The 16,668-nt window shown below is 33.0% G+C and overlaps 1 protein-coding gene and 1 pseudogene across 1 annotated transcript; both read left to right on the forward strand.

Annotated features, from left to right (window-relative positions):
- The first annotated feature begins 477 nt into the window (after nt 1–477).
- On the forward strand, nt 478–3,778 carry LOC102610487 (probable NADH dehydrogenase [ubiquinone] 1 alpha subcomplex subunit 12). Its single transcript, XM_006478847.4, has 5 exons — nt 478–637; nt 822–848; nt 1,480–1,568; nt 3,201–3,310; nt 3,386–3,778. Exons 1-5 carry the CDS (start codon nt 555–557, stop codon nt 3,542–3,544), a joined length of 468 nt encoding a protein of 155 aa, XP_006478910.2. The 5' UTR covers nt 478–554; the 3' UTR covers nt 3,545–3,778.
- A 2,349-nt stretch (nt 3,779–6,127) lies between these two features.
- LOC127900822 (4-coumarate--CoA ligase 2-like) lies at nt 6,128–15,716 on the forward strand (annotated as a pseudogene).
- The last annotated feature ends 952 nt before the right edge of the window (nt 15,717–16,668 follow it).

A 16,668-nucleotide genomic window follows, 5' to 3' on the forward strand; every position in this document is an offset into this window, starting at 1 on the left:
AAAACGAAAATGAAAATAATGATTGGAAAATGATACCGAACGAGCCCTCAGCTTTCAATTTTTTAGCATTAGTTTAGTCAATGTTACAGAGCAACAATGTTCTTTTATATGTATTGAAAAACAAATGTAGAGATGAAAACCTTTAGCGGGAGAAATAGTTATAATAGTAATAGTAGTGATTTTTGGTTAAGGATACTTGTGTAATAATTTTTTTTTAGAAGTGAATTTAATAAGTGATTTAATAGATCAAATAACCTTTCCATTTTTCAGTGGGTTACAAATTCAAATAATCTCACGTTTTCTTACCTACTTTACTCGTATAACATAACAAAATTGCCATAAAAATCTGTGCTAGGGTGACCTTGACGAATTGGAAAACTATTGGATCTCGGATGATTTTCTCAAAATATTGGGGGCAATATAGAATTTACCCAAAAAAATGTTTTGTACGGAAAAAGACGAAAAATCGCAGTACAGTAAATAATATTCTTTCAAGGGAAAAAGAAAGAAATAAATCGAAGAGAGGAAGCTATTAGAACGAAGGAAGAGAGAAAATGGCTATGAAGAGCGCGTTGAAGTCGATCAGAGAGAGAGGTCTCGGTTCCTTCCTTCGCGAGCTCAAGGAAGAAGGCTTCCTGTTTGTCTCTTTCTCCCTCACTCTAATTTGTTTACAAAATCCATGAAATTTTCAAAATGATTTCAATATATAAGATTTATGTACATAAATTTTCTTTTTGCAGTTTTAATTTAATTTATTCGCAAAATAATTTGGTAGTTTTTACAATTTTCGCTGATTGTAATTGTTTGTTTTCGTGTTTCAGGAGGGCACTTCTTGATGGAAATCTCATGTAAGTCAGAAATCTTTGCTGATATTTTCGTTGTTTTTTTTTTAAAAAATTAAGATTATAGAAAGAAACTTGCTTAAATTTTTTAAATTTTATTGATTTCTTGTTTGTTATGTGAGGGTTGTTACTGTTTTGCTTTTTTTGTTTTTGTTGTTTTGTACCTCCTCCCCAACTCTTTATATTCTTATGCTTTGTTTTCTGATTCATTTGTTTTAGCGTGGAATAGGAATTAATAAAACCTACTGTACCGTCAATGATATCTATCAAAAAATACCTGCAACACTTGCTGAATTTAGAACAAATGCTTGTTAGATCTGTCACTTGTTGCTGGAGTTTGAACATTCAAAAATGTTATTAAACAAGAGATCATATGGTGCAGAGGCAGGGTGATATAAGTAAAGGGAAGAGTTGTTGAGGGGGCATTGCATGATGAATTGTGTTGAAGATGGTATATATTAACCTGGGAATAGACTATATTGCAAACTAGGAAACATGCAGGTTTGAATTTGGGTGTTAGTCGCATAGAGTAGCAATAGAAGCTCTTAAAATGTGATATTTTCTCTTATCTTTCTTGTGAGAGTTACAAATTGTTTATCTTCAGCATCTTGAGCTACAAATTGTTTGACCGATACAGGCAAACCAAGTTACATAATAGAGGGGCAACGCTTGTTGGAGTTGATAAATTTGGTAACAAGTATTATCAGAAACTTGACGAGCAATTTGGTCAGTAATTTTAATCTTCCTCTGTTTTAATACGCCAAATTTGTATTATTATTAATTGAAGATGCTAAAAGACTACTACTGAACAATTACATCATCTATATTTTCCTTTTAGTTATTTTGTGAATTTCTGTTGATTATTTATAGAAATTCTTTTTATTTCTATTTAAAAGAATGGAACTTGTACTTACATCAAAAATAGTATGGATTTTATAAAAAGTAATCAACTGCCTGCAGAAACTAGAGTCATCCTGGACAGAACGTCAAAAGTAACCAAAATCAAACTTGCCCACTCAAAGTTGAAAAAACCTAACAAAAATAATGACAACAAATCTATCTTGGTCTAAAACTACTTATTAATTTTAAATTTATAAAGAAGAAAGATGTGTCTTGAAATTCCTTTGTTGCTGACAACCAAAGAGAAGCTAGCAAATGTAGTTTATCCCATTAACAGTTACATCTTCCAGACTCAAAACTTTAAAAATTCTTCTGTTTCGTTCTTGACAAATCACCCAAAAATGTAGCAAAACAGCATACTTCCACCCTGTTACCAAAATTGTGCATTTGTTCCACAAATATATATAGCTACAAATTCTAGCCTAGCGACTCAAGATTAGCTGCCTGAATTAATATATTCGACAAACTAGAAGCAGTGCAACAATGAAGGAGGAGGTTGCCTATCTTTTGCCTGTATTTGTGCACATACCACACCATTAATGAGAGAGGCGCATAAAAGGAAATCACCTTTGCATAACTTATACTGTACTTTCTTGGTTTTCCTTCATAAAATTTTAGGATTCCTTGAATGAACATCTGGACAACCTAAGCAGCCATTTTATCTTTCTTTTCATATTTTCTTTGGGATAATGTTCTTTAACTTGTTCTGTGTTTTATTTATATCAATACTTATCTCAGGATTTAGTGATTTTAGTAGAAATATGGCTGATACAAACTTTCATGTTTCAACCAGCAATCTCTTTTTAGTTTCTGAAATTTAGAAGCCTCCCCTAAGTTTTGTGAGCTCTTTTAGAAGCCTGTATGGAGGTTGTCAATGTAAAATATTTATTAAATAATTAGGTCACAAGTCACAACTCACTAGCTAAATTGCCTTAGCAGCTCTTTTCAAGATTCTTCTTTCTTCTTCATTCATCAAAACTGGGAAGAGGTGTTGGCTTAATTCTGTGTTTTTGTTGTAAAGCTTTCATAGTCTTTTAGACCCTATACTTATATTGTCATTTGATTAGCTCTCAACTGTATAGATCTCTCAGTGATCTTTTGGGGGGGTTCTTTCTTTTTGGACTCTTTGTTCACATTTTGTAATTACTCTTCTTATTAATACTATTTTCTTTGTTTCCCATAAAAAAAAAATGTTGTGGATGTGATGTGCACTTATATATTTTAACTTATATATATGGATCAGGATCCTCTCTTGATATGATCTTTATCTGAACAAGTTCTATTAACATGATTGGTGGTTAATAAATTAAAAAGAAAAAGTAGTTAAATCCTAATCATACACTAATACTAAAACACAAGTGGCACAAGATCTGTAAAAAATCATGAGTGCTCAGATCAGGAGAGGATCTTAATCCTATATATATATACCTTCTAACTTCCTACGGCCCGTTTTTACAGGAAGACACAGGTGGGTTGAATATGCGGAGAAGAGTCGCTACAATGCTTCCCAGGTGCCACCAGAATGGCACGGTTGGCTGCACTGCATGACTGATCACACAGGAGATGAGGCAAGCTCTGTTTTAACTTATTCAGATGATACCAAATAACAAATTTGTGTACTGATGATAATGCATTTCTTTCAGCTTCTGATGCTGAAACCGAAGAGATACGGACTTGAGCACAGGGAAAATTTATCGGGAGAGGGTGAGGAGTTTATCTATCATTCCAAAGGACATTTCCTCAATCCAGAGCAGAGAGACTGGTCTAGGTACCAACCATGGGAACCCACCAAGAAAGAGTAATTTCTTCATCAACGTCCTGTGTTAACTTGCAAAATCTGGATTTTAGCTGCCATTTCCATTAATAAAATGTCTAGTACTTGTTTGGAGCAATAGAATTTTTGCATTTGCTTACCACATTAATGAAATGTCTTGTACTTCATGTTTTGATCAAAAGCTCATTTTGGATTATGTCAAGTGAATAATCATTGTGCTTTCTCATCTTCGACAAGTTTAAGAACCCATTTACCCCTTCAAGCATTTAGATATAATTTTGCTTCTGTAATTTTGAGTATGCAATATTGTTCAGGTGTAGAGATTAATTTTCAACAAAGCTAAAGTAAGCTAGTGATATCTAATTGTCTCTCAGAAGGTTTTTGATAGATGCCGAATCTTGATTCTCACAGCTGATGATTTTGGGTCGCTCGGCGAATTTCTTAAAGCAGTTCATATTTTTTTAACTCAGAGTCAAATTTAAGTTTAGGAATTATAGGAAAGAAAAGCAAGTTTTAGTGATTTCGAAGTGAAGAGACGTGTTTTCTGTTTTCGAGACTACCTTTTGGCCTTTTCAGTGTTAAGTTGAACGACAAACAAAGTCTATGGACAAAAACTGAAACGAGAACTTACAGTAAGTCACTTACTCAGTTGGCACGAACTGCAAACTACCGATCTTTTTTTTTTTCCCTCAATTTTTATCAAACAACAGAACTGCAGTGCCCATTACTCATAATAAAATTTACTTTTGTTTTTTTTTTAAATAAAAAAAAATTCACGCATGCACAATAATAGTCAGCGATGACAATGATTGTCCAAATCCAAATGGATCGGATTTATAAGAAATGATACTTATTAATTTTATATAAAATTTAAAGTTTTATTAGTAATTTTAATTGAGATGTTATTATGTCCTTCAGTTGATGGCAAAACGTTTTGTTTCTGAAATATTTTCTTTTTAATTTTTTTAAAGGATTTTAGAGTTTAGTAAAGATAAACTTTGTTAACATTCTCTTATAATCTATAAAAAATTTAAAATTTAAAATTAATTTGTTAAAAATTAGAATTGACAAATTCATGATAGTTTAGAATAGGCCTGTATTTTTTTTTTTTTTTTGGGAATTGAAATATAGAGTAAAAATCATCTGAATACTCATGAGTTCAACCCTTACCTGAATACTCATGAGTTCAAGAGCCAACTCAGCGGAAAAAGATTCGCCACTAAGAACTGAAATTGTGGAAGAGCCATCAGGTCTCATAATTTCAGCTAAAACAGAAGAACTGAAAACAGGCTGCAAGTAAAGAAATTGCCTATGTTTCTTAATAGCAGTCTAGAAATATATATTCTTGAATCTAACATTTAATTAAGTGCAAGATATATATAGAAGTTATAAGATACTGTTATAATCTTATTTTAATTAATATGTACATGCAACTGTTTGTATATTTGATTCTTGTAGCCAAAATCATATTTGCGATCGTAAATTGTGTTTAATCATAATGTTCTCTTGTGAAACCATGAAGGACAATTGTCATTTGAAATCTTGATTATTTGCTCTCTTCATGTTTAGCTATATGTAGGCCAATTGTCTTATTTCTATGCAATAATATTTCTTATTATACCACTAATAATTTTTTAAAATAGAAGATCAATTTACAGCAAGATGTCAATTCTAATAAGATTGATCAAGATCTTAACACAAACGGCTATAAAAATGAATCTATTAAAAAGAATTATATTTTTGCCGTTTACGCGACCAGCCAATATACTACGTTACCACATAACAAAATTATTTTAATTAAAATCAACGTCACCAATCACAATATGACAATACCTAGTGATAATCACTTATTGATGTCCACATATGGAATTTCATAATTCGACAGGGACTTGATTGCAAGTAATGGAAAGGAGAAAAATAACCGAGGGAATTGAATGGTGGGATGGGCATATGCTCTTGCTAACGTCCACCTTCAAATTACAAATTTAAAATCTCCCCACTTCTCACATCCATTTATTCTACCTACCACCCTTTCCCCCACTCTCCTTAAATGTTTTTCTTCTTTGTGCAATCTTTTGCTTCATGTCATGTGTCTAGGGTTGGCAAAACCCCGGGTCGGGTCCGGGTATCGCAATGACCGGACCCAGCCCAGATGCAATAGATGCCCGGGCTAGATTGTGCCAGGCTTTAATCCGAGTACCCGAATTTTATATTTTTTAATATTATATGTGTATATTTTTTATTGTTTGGTAATTTTATAAGTTTTAAATTTATTTTAATAAAATTTGACATGAAAATATGAACTTTAAATGTTTAAAACTTTATATATGTGTAATAAATGAGTCAAATATAAATATTTAAAATAATATATTTTATAATTTTTTTTAATAAAATCCGGGTTCTGGGTTTATTAAGTAATGTCCAAGAACGGACATGCTTCATACTCAGATCAGATAATACCCGGCCCACAAACCCCAGGTGCGGTTCGAGTCCGGACCGGGCAAGTATTTTTGCCACCCCTACATGTGTCTATCTTAACTTAATTTCCCTAAGCAATAGCCAACTTCTCTTATTCATCCAAAAAAATTTCGACAAAAAAAAGGCATTCACGATGATATCAATAGCCACTAAAAAACCAGAGCGGTCTCTTAATATCTCTTCGGCAGCACCACCAGCACCATCCAATGAAAAGATAACCACCCATATTTTCAAGTTTCCCGATATACCCATCTCCAATCATCTCCCTCTCCATGCTTATTGTTTCCAAGATCGTTTATCTGACGATCCATGCTTAATCGTTGGTTCAAATGGCAAAACTTACTCTTATGCCAAAACACACCTCATCTGTCGAAAAACTGCAGCCGGTTTATCGAATCTCGACATCAAAAAGGGCGAGATGATCATGATCCTCCTCTAGAACTACGCCGAATTCGTCTTCTCGTTCATGGGAGCTTCCATGATCGGTGCAGTCACGACGACGACCAATCCCTTCTACACTTCAGCTGAAATCTTGAAATAGTTCAGAACCTCTGGCGCCAAATTGATTATCATATGGTCTCAGTACGTCGACAAGTTGCCGAAGGCCAACAAAGATTTCATAGTGATCACGGTCGATGCCCCTTCGAAGAATTGCTTGCATTTCACAGTGTTATCAGAAGCAAATGAGGATCAAATCCCAGAAGTTGCCATCAAGCCCGACGATCTTGTTGTTAGGAAATTGAGCTTCCTCCCAAGGTTTCTCCAAGAAAATTGTCAAGTAACAAATTAATAGAAAAATTAAATTGAGAATAATATTAATCCCACAACATAAGATTTACGTGAAAAACTCCAAATCCAGAGAAAAGTCACAGCCGTTGTCACAAAACAACTAGAGAAAACATATTCACTATGTGAAAAATTATTAAACCACACTCTCAGAAATAATTTTCTCTCACCCAAGCCCTAAGTACACCCAATTTCTCATTAAACTATAGAGAGCTTCACAAACCATTCATCTCTCTTTCTCCCATAAGAAATTGAATTTGTAGATGCTTAAAACTTATGGAGAACCTCCCCTTTTTATAGCTAAAAATAGCTATAAAATATTTTTTTTCTTAAATTTCTTCATTCAAAGATTTGAATGTTGATAATGGCTGGCACCCCATCTAGATGGGCGGTGCCAGCTTGCCACTTTTCACATTCTCCCACTTGGAGATTTGATTGAAAATCAATTAATCTCAACATCATACTTAATGTCTTCACATTAGTCATAATCCTCCACATAGAGAATTATCATACTCCATCATAAAGAGTATATCACTTAAAATTAATTACCAATTCTAAGAATTTTACATCGGCACATGTCAAAATTTTTTGCTGAAATTTATGGTGCAACTTCCATGTTGGCTTTCTTGGAAGTTTGTCAGCCATCGACATAAATTTCACCACACACCCTGCATCAATGCCAACCATGCCTTCTGTGCAAATCTTGTGAATCCGCTAGTAGTAACACATCCCTATTCATGGCACTAGCGGTATGCCATGAGGATGTCATCATCATATGTTTTACAAGGGACCATCGTCTCCCATGATGATGAGAGACTTACCACTAGCAATATTATCAGTATATGATCTGGAGCCACTTGCCGATCTTGCTCCATTTCTACTATGACAATCTCTTTTTATGAGCCCCGATTGGACACACCCCCAGCAGACTCATTTCTTCTTAAATTTATCTTTCTTCCAATTCCCCACAACTGCCAAAGCTGAGACATCTATAGTTTCAATACTTTCACCACTGAGTCTTATTTTTTCTAAGAGTAAAGTACTAGTAATTTCTTCAAAATCTACTGTCTCATTCCCGTACATTAAAGTAAGTAACATGTGTTTATAGGAAGTTGGAACTGACCATAGAAACCTAAGCCCCTTGTCCTCATCTTCAATTTTAACTTCAATGGCTTCTAGTTCTGACACAATACCATTGAGAACACTGAAGTGATCAGAAATTTTTGCACCTTCAGCCATTCGCAGTGTGTGAAATCGTTCCTTTAGGTACAATCGATTTGAGATGTTCTTTGTCTGATATAACTTTTCTAACTTTTCCCAAAGTTCTTTCGTTGTAGGAATATTTCCTACATTTGCAAAAACACTCTTTGCTAGACACAGTCGTATGGCACTTGCAGCTCTATCATCTAAATCTCCCAATTTTCATCGCTTATACTAGCTTTTCCAGAGCCACTACTAGAAGTAGGGTATGACTTCTCCTTCAATGCCTTGTGTAACCCAGATTGAATCAACACATCCTTGACTTGAATTTGCCATATGCCAAAGTTAATTCTCCCATTGAATTTTTCTATATCAAATTTCACCGAACTTGAAAATTTTAATCCTCACATATTTGCTTTGCAGATCAGCCTTTACTCTTTACCACTGACTGTTTGGATTGACTCCCACTGCTTCAAGTGAACAATATCGTATACGTGAACAGTACCGTATACTGAATAGTACCGTATATGTGAACAGTGCCCCCCGACACCAAAATTTTAATAAATGGCTCTGATACCACTGTTAAGAATTTGAGCTTCCTCCCAAGATCTATCCATGTAAATTGTCACGCAACAAATTAATAGAAAAATTAAATTGAGAATAATATTAATCCCACAACACAAGATTTACGTGGAAAACTCCAAATCCGGAGAAAAACCACGGCTGTTGTCACAAGATAACTAGAGAAAAAATATTCACTATGTAAAAAATTATTACAACCACACTCTCATAAATAATTTTCTCACACCCAAGCCCCAAGTACAACCAATTTCTCACTAAACTCTAGAGAACTTCACTAACCATTCATCTCTCTTTCTCTCATAAGAAATTGAATTTTTGGATGCTTAAAACTTATGGAAAACCTCCCCTTTTATAGCTAAAAATAGCTAAAAAATAATTTTTTTCTTAAATTTCTTCATTCAAAGATTTGAATGTTGATAATGGCTGGCACCCCATCTAGATGGGCGGTGCCAGCTTGCCACTTTTCACATTCTCCCACTTGGAGATTTGATTGAAAATCAATTAATCTCAACACTATACTTAATGTCTTCACATTAGTCATAATCCTTCACATAGAGAATTATCATACTCCACTATAAATAGTATAACACTTAAAATTAATTACCAATTCTAAGAATTTTAAATCGGCACATGTCGAAATTTCCTGCCGAAATTTATGGTGTAACTTCCGTGTTGACTTTCATAGAAGTTTGTCAGCCATCGACATAAATTTCACCACACACCTTGCATCAATGCCAACCATGTCTTGTGTGCAAATCTTGTGGACCCGCTAGTAGTAACACATCCCCTTTCATGGCACTAACAGTATACCATGAGGATGTCGTCGTCATTCATTTTACAAAGGACCATCGTCTCCCACGATAATGAGAGACTTACCACTAGCGATATTATCAGTATCTGATATGATAATTACCATTTATTAACTAAATAAGTTACATTCAATTGATTGTTGTTATAACTGAATAACCGTTTTTAAGTTGCCTTTATTTATTTGTTTTTTTTTGTGCGTTTAGGTTAACCTTTATTAGTCTAACAACAATGCTATTTTGTCAAAGGAATGAGTTACAATTACTGATAGATCGACGGGGATCATTTTCTTTGTGCTTAGCACTTTAGTTCATTGATAATTGACGTGAAATAACGATTTTTTAGATATATATGACATACTAATATTTTTAGCTCATAATCACACGTATTTGTATTTTTTAAAATACTTATAATGATGTGGAAGCATTTTTATATTATTGTAAATTATTAGAAAATTATTTCACGACGATATAAAAATATTTGTACACATGGCAGTCAAGCTGCAATTTGAGCTTTGCTATTATTTTCCGAAAATGTTGCTGAGTTATTTGAATGAAGTCAGTCCTTTGGATTGGGTTGGATTTTTTGCCGTAATATTTGCTGCGGCCGCAGGGTAATGTTGTCACATTGGGCAAAAATAATTGACATTTCACATGTGGCTATTTATGATGTGGCCCGAGCTATGGCCTTAGTCTTATTTTCGGTTTGTGGGTGACTGGGTGTTTCTGCTGTCTATCCAACTTCGGCGGGTTGGTTGCAGTACCCAATTAATAAGCTTTACTTATTTATTTATTTTTCTAAAAATTCATTTTTTTTTTAAATATCCAATGGATTCATTCTTCACAGTGTGGCCGTTGCCAAATATGAAAGTAGATAATTGACGTTGTTGTTATTTAGCATTAGAACTAAATTTGACACGACTTAATTATTTGATAGAAACACAATACGTATAAATAGGAATAAATTATCAAATTTGATTTTATTATTAAATGGATTGGATTGGGGTTGACATGATTTTTTTTTGGTTCGGGTTAAAGCTAAGGTTTTTGACCCATTTATCCGATCAACGACACGATCATATTTTTATTCTAAATTAATTTGTATGGACATGTATGTACATCTTGTCATTAAAACTCAAAAATTGGACATGATTCTTTCTTTTTATTTTTTTTTCTTTTTATTAGATATGATATAAATGTTTATTAGACATGATATAAATATAAGCAAGTGTTTCATTTATAAAATTTTATTTAAATTTAAGATATCAACAATATAAATGTGTAAAATCTTGGTAGATATATATATATGTGTGTGTGTGTTATAATATTGGTATATATATATATATATTAAGTGAGAACCCTTTGAGTCTCTTTGTTAGGTTAGAGTTTGAATACTTTGATACGATTATTAAATAAATTATATTTTACCTAAATTTGACACGATACGAAATTGACCTAGTGACCTGTTTTGCCAACTTTATCTAGTACTATATAGATCCCATATTGAAATTGGTTTTAAACTCCAGAAGCGATAGTGTATGCAAATGTTTCATTTTAAATTCTTTATTTAATCTAATCAAATAATTTTTCCTCTCATTCATATTATTGGGTTTGAACAAATATTTTTTTGTTAGTTTAAAGACACACTGTTAAGTTGTGCGGTTTAATAACATTAAAACCGGTTGGCTCTATTTAATCGTAAGGCTTAACAGCATATCCACATGAAAAAAAAAAAAATTATATATGCCCACACTAAAGAAAGATTATGTATACACACACTGTATCAAATCTTTGTCTAATTATATTAGTTTGTAAATGACTAAAAACACCGGGGATATCGAATGACAGAGGCAGGGACAGTGCTATCAATGTGCCTAGGATTTGCAAAGCAGCCATTTCCTACAAAGTCAGGATCATGTGGCACCGTAGTTAGAAATGCTGAGCTCAAAGTTATTGACCCTGAAACCGGTGCCTCCCTTCCCTACAATCAACCCGGCGAAATTTGCATCCGCGGCCCTCAAATTATGAAAGATACCCTCCTCTCTTTTGCCATGATTATACATGCTCATATCTTCTTTCCTTATTTCTATGCTTTTGAATTTTTTTTTGCCTTTTCCCTTTGTAGTTCTTATTGATTGAACTAGTTACATGATGAGCAGTGCAATACGTCCGTGTATTATATATGAATGGTAATTTATTCCTAACAGTCTTGCTACTACTCGTGGTCAAAAACAGTGGCGCACAGTGGTGGAGCTTGAATTTGGTCTGATAGAGGCCATGATGATGAAATTATAAAATTGAATAGTCTAACGGTGGGGTCTTCATTAGGATGGGCAAACAAAGCCCAAGTCGAACTAGATGGATGGGCTTTTGACTTAGCCCTCCGCATGAGGGCGTCTAAGGGAAAAAAAAAAAGTTCGGGTCAGTTCCGATCCTTTATTTTTTTTAAAAAAAATTATAAATTAAAATAATAAATTTAAAATAAAAATAATTAAAAATTAAATCCCTAATTCATAAATCAATAACTATTCGAAAACCTAAAATTATATATTAAATTCTTTGTTAAGTGTTAATTAATTAAGAGAATGCTTGAATTAGATAATTCAGCGTTAAAAAATTAAATTTTTATTTGTTTCATTTTATTTATTTTAAAATATATATATTTTTTAATTCATTATTAATTATAAACTTGTGGATTATTATTTCATTTGAAATTTACAACAATTAAAAAATAATAATAATCGAAAGCCTAGGCCCAAGCTTCGATTTTGCCATCCTTATTCTTCATAAAGATAAACCATGAACTTGAGAAATTTATGAAAATTATGACGCCCAAACGTAAAACGTACCATAAAATCATAAAATTTCTTGTCTATCCTCCGTAATTTTCGGGAATTTCAATTATTTATTTGTGTGAAGCTATTTTATTCCATGTCTTTACATAGTTCCACATGATAGCGCGTATATATTATTAGCAAGTGCCATTACTTTTGGGAAATTTAGTCATTTGACCACTTTCTAACTTTTAATATAAAAAAAGATCTTACTTCAATTTTTTTTATAATAGTAACCACTTACAAAACTTTTGGACCAAACTACCCCTAAATTTTCAAAACAAAACAAACAAACAAACAAACACTTTTGCCCAATATTATCGAACTCCCAAGCAACAGCCAAACATCTGAACACACCACCAAAACACTCCTCTTTTCACCTCTCTCACATTATCCAACTATCACTCAAACTCCCTTTTATTTATCTCACATTCATCAAATTAATATATTTATCCAAGCATTGAATACAAAATCAAGCAACAAACTAAAGAATAATAAGAAGTTAAGGTTAGTATTTCTTCAATCTTTATCTTTTATTTTTTGATTGGGTTTCATACAAAACATCAGTTGCTCATTTTATTACGATGTGGGTACATTAAATAGTTAATATGAGGTCATAGAATTATAAATTAGTAAAATTTCAGCAAAATCTGACAAAAATGGTTTTTGAACGATGTTGAAGACAAAACCTAGAATTCATGAGACAAGTACCAATCGCCCTGGTGACAAAACTGTCGCCCAAGCTTAGAATGACTTGTCGCCCGGGTGACAGGTATGTATCACTTGGATTTTCGTCACCTGGACAACAAAATATGTTGCCTAATATATAATATTGTCACCTGGGAGATAGTGCTATCACCCGAATTTGTTGATAATTAATTATTTATTTAATATAGTAATGTTATTGTTTGCAGTGTTTTTAATAAAGTAGTATTATTATTCTACATTAGGTTAATAGAGTCAATAGTTCTTAAGATGTATATTTGATGGAGCGTGGGAGATTTTGGAGGATGGTCGTATGAAGTATGAGAATGGAAAAGTTACTGCATTTTGTTTAAAAAAAATGCAACATTTGAACAATTGGGAAATTATAGCAGACGTCCAAACATCGCAAGTGAACCCACCAGATGTACCATCATTTTCCAGTCGTCGGAAAACACGAAGAATACCATCTATATGTGTGGATATCCCTCGGTCTACTATAACTTGTGGTCGATGCGAGGAGTGTGGCCATAACCGGAAGACATGTGAGAATCCCCTTCCAGCAAATCTACATTAATAGTGTTTTAGTGTGTTCAAAGATATATTTAATTTTGCAAATTGTATTATGTAATTTGGAATGACTTTATCATGTAAGATTTATGGGAGGTTCTTATTTTGATAAATCTTGTATTATCTAAATTTGGAATGACTTTATTATGTTGATTAATTATGGTGTCATGTTATTGACTACAATCAAGCAATTGACAACACTCGAAAAGCAGTGCGACAGGCTGTCATCAAATAGCTAACAAACATTGTGGCGACAGGCTCGTCGCTCAGGCGACGCTGCTTGTCGCCTGATTTTCTAGAGAGTTATTCTTTTCTTTATTTTGTCAAGCATTATGCCACTCTCTTGAAAATCGGGTGACAAGCAGCGTCACCTGGGCGACAGCTTATGTCGCCCATGTAAAGTTGTCAACGGACAATGTGGTGACATGCCAGTCGCCCGATTTTTTAAAAAGCTGTCCATTGCTTGGTTTAGTCAAGCATTATGCAGGTCTCGAGAAAATTGGGTGACAGGACAAAAATTAGGCAACACGGGTAACCATCCACGTTCTTGATTAGGCGGCACGCCAACCTTCTCTTTAACCTCAAAATAATTCTAAGTTTAGATCAATAATTTTTAGAGGCATTTAAACAAACACTTGGTGTACCATTTATTAGATATCTTAATCTTAAAAAAAAACTCTCATATTTTCATACCCAATACACATCCTAATGATTAACTATGATCAATGATGAACCAACAAGACAATATAAACAAATTTTTTTTCTAAATTAATGAAAAAAAATCAAGAAAGTGCCTAAGCCACCAACATCGTAAGTGACGGAATTTGCTAGAACCAAAATAACTCACACACGCCACTAGAAGTGAAGGAACTAGATGGAACTTAAGAAACGCTGGAAGTGAAGGAACTTTGTATGGGTGTAGTTCGGGCGGTAAGAGATGTTTTTAGGTGAATATTGGGAGAGATGTTTGTTTGTTTTGTTTTGAGAATTTAGGGGAGTTTGGTCCGAGAGCTTTTTAAGTGGTTGATATTGTAAGAAAATTTGAAGTGAGGTTTTTTTTTTTATATTAAAAATTAGAAAGTGGTCAAATGAGTAAATTTCCCAATGCTTTCTCATTGTTTGATATTTTTAATCTTAATATAATGTAACACTCATTTTCAAATCTTGTAAATTATAGGTTACTTGAATGATCCTGAGGCAACTGCGGCAACTATAGACGTTGAGGGTTTGCTTCATACTGGTGACATAGGCTATGTTGATCATGATGATGAGGTTTTCATAGTCGATAGGGTCAAGGAAATCATCAAATTCAAAGGATTCCAAGCATATTCTCTTAACCTTTTGTTAAATCTTTAAACTAAAATTTTTCGGAAACTAAGATGAAACATGAAAGCAATACTCAAATTATATACTTTATAGGATTAAGATCCTCTCCTTAGAAAAAATTCATGTATTAATTTGTGGTTAATAAATTTAAAATGTAAAGAAGTAATATCTTAGCCATATACTATTACTACATGACACATGACATAACATTGTTAAAAGCTCAAAAGTGTACGGATCAGGAGAAGATCCTAATGTTACTTTGTGAGATACTTTTCATGTTACATATCATAATGTAAGCACTTAACCATATATTTTTTTTGGATGTCATGCACACAGGTGCCGCCGGCTGAGATTGAAGCCCTCCTTTTAAGCCACCCATCAATTGCAGATGCAACTGTGGTTCCGTAAGTGAAATTACACTCAGCATTTTAGATTGCTCGCATTTATAATTAATGAGGCCTAAAGTTTTCAGAAGAGATTCTAACTTAGACGTGCCGCTAATTAAAATTTAGGCAAAAAGATGAAGTTGCAGGAGAAGTTCCAGTTGCATTTGTAGTTCGATCAAATGGGTTTGAACTTACCGAAGAAGCCATTAAAGAATACATAGCAAAACAGGTAGTGTTTTACAAGAGACTGCACAAGGTTCATTTTGTTCATGCAATTCCAAAATCTCCTTCCGGTAAGATTTTGAGGAAAGATCTCATAGCCAAGCTGGCCTCTTCAATGCCCTTGAATTAATTCTTCTTATTTATTACATTAGTTTTTGTTCGCCTTTGAGTTGTTGGCATTCAAGAACTTCAAATGGTGTGACAAAAAAAATTATCATGTTTGCTTGTAATATGTAATTTTGATGAGTAGTTTTCCAAAATTTTATTGTAATAAATTTTAGTAAATTAATAAATTCTTGTTCTTTGAACTTTTGCCGTTAAATTCACAAATTACAATCTTATTTGTCTAGTCATCTAATTAAATAAAAAGTGGTGATGTTTAATTATACGAATGAAAAGAAAAGAAAAATTAATGAAGAAAGGAATGAGAAGCAGTAAATTAAAAGAAAAGGTTAGGCTTGCGCTTGAACAAGTTTTGCTCATATGTGCTGTCGTATACTTCTTCTTCTTCTTGTTTTTTTTTTTTTTTTTGATGTAAAAATCGTATACTTGAATTTGGATTAGTTCTGATATGAGAAATGTGATGATTATGTACGTGGATTGCTAAGGGACGCCTTCTTATGGGTTCAGCTGTAATATCTGGTTCCTTGTCGGAAAAAACAAAATTGCTTAGTTATTTTATATTATGGTCTATTTTAAAAAATAGTTCAGTTGACTTAATTATTGTAATCAAAGCAATAGATTATGGGTTCAACTATAAATAGGTGTGATGCAATGTTACCTAAACCAAAAAAAATCTTACATCACGAACGTCGCCTATTTACAATATCTTTCATGCTATATTCACATTGATGCATGTATGATATGAACTTTTACCAGCTTATAACTCTCTACTCTTAAGGCAGTCAATCTTTAGATTCTTATATAAACATATATATAGTAATTTTCTGGTCTGTAATTTTAAAGTGCGGGAAAGTTTGAAAAAACTTTAAAACCGCACGGTTTTAAAGGCTTACAGTTTTAAGCCTTGAAAATCATGCGGTTTTAAAACTTTACCGGACTATCTCTCTCTCTCTCTCTCTCTATATATATATATATATATATTTTATGGTCAAATTGCAAAGTTGTAAAACCCAGCGACAGGTAATTAAATAATTTAAAGCAAGAGCATTTGTTTTTGAAAACATAATTGTAAAATACACTGGCAAATGAATCGGATGAAGACTGAAAATATATGAAAAATATAAAATTAAACATTCT

Source organism: Citrus sinensis, chromosome 3 (assembly GCF_022201045.2).
Source record: "Citrus sinensis cultivar Valencia sweet orange chromosome 3, DVS_A1.0, whole genome shotgun sequence".
Lineage (NCBI taxonomy): Eukaryota > Viridiplantae > Streptophyta > Magnoliopsida > Sapindales > Rutaceae > Citrus > Citrus sinensis.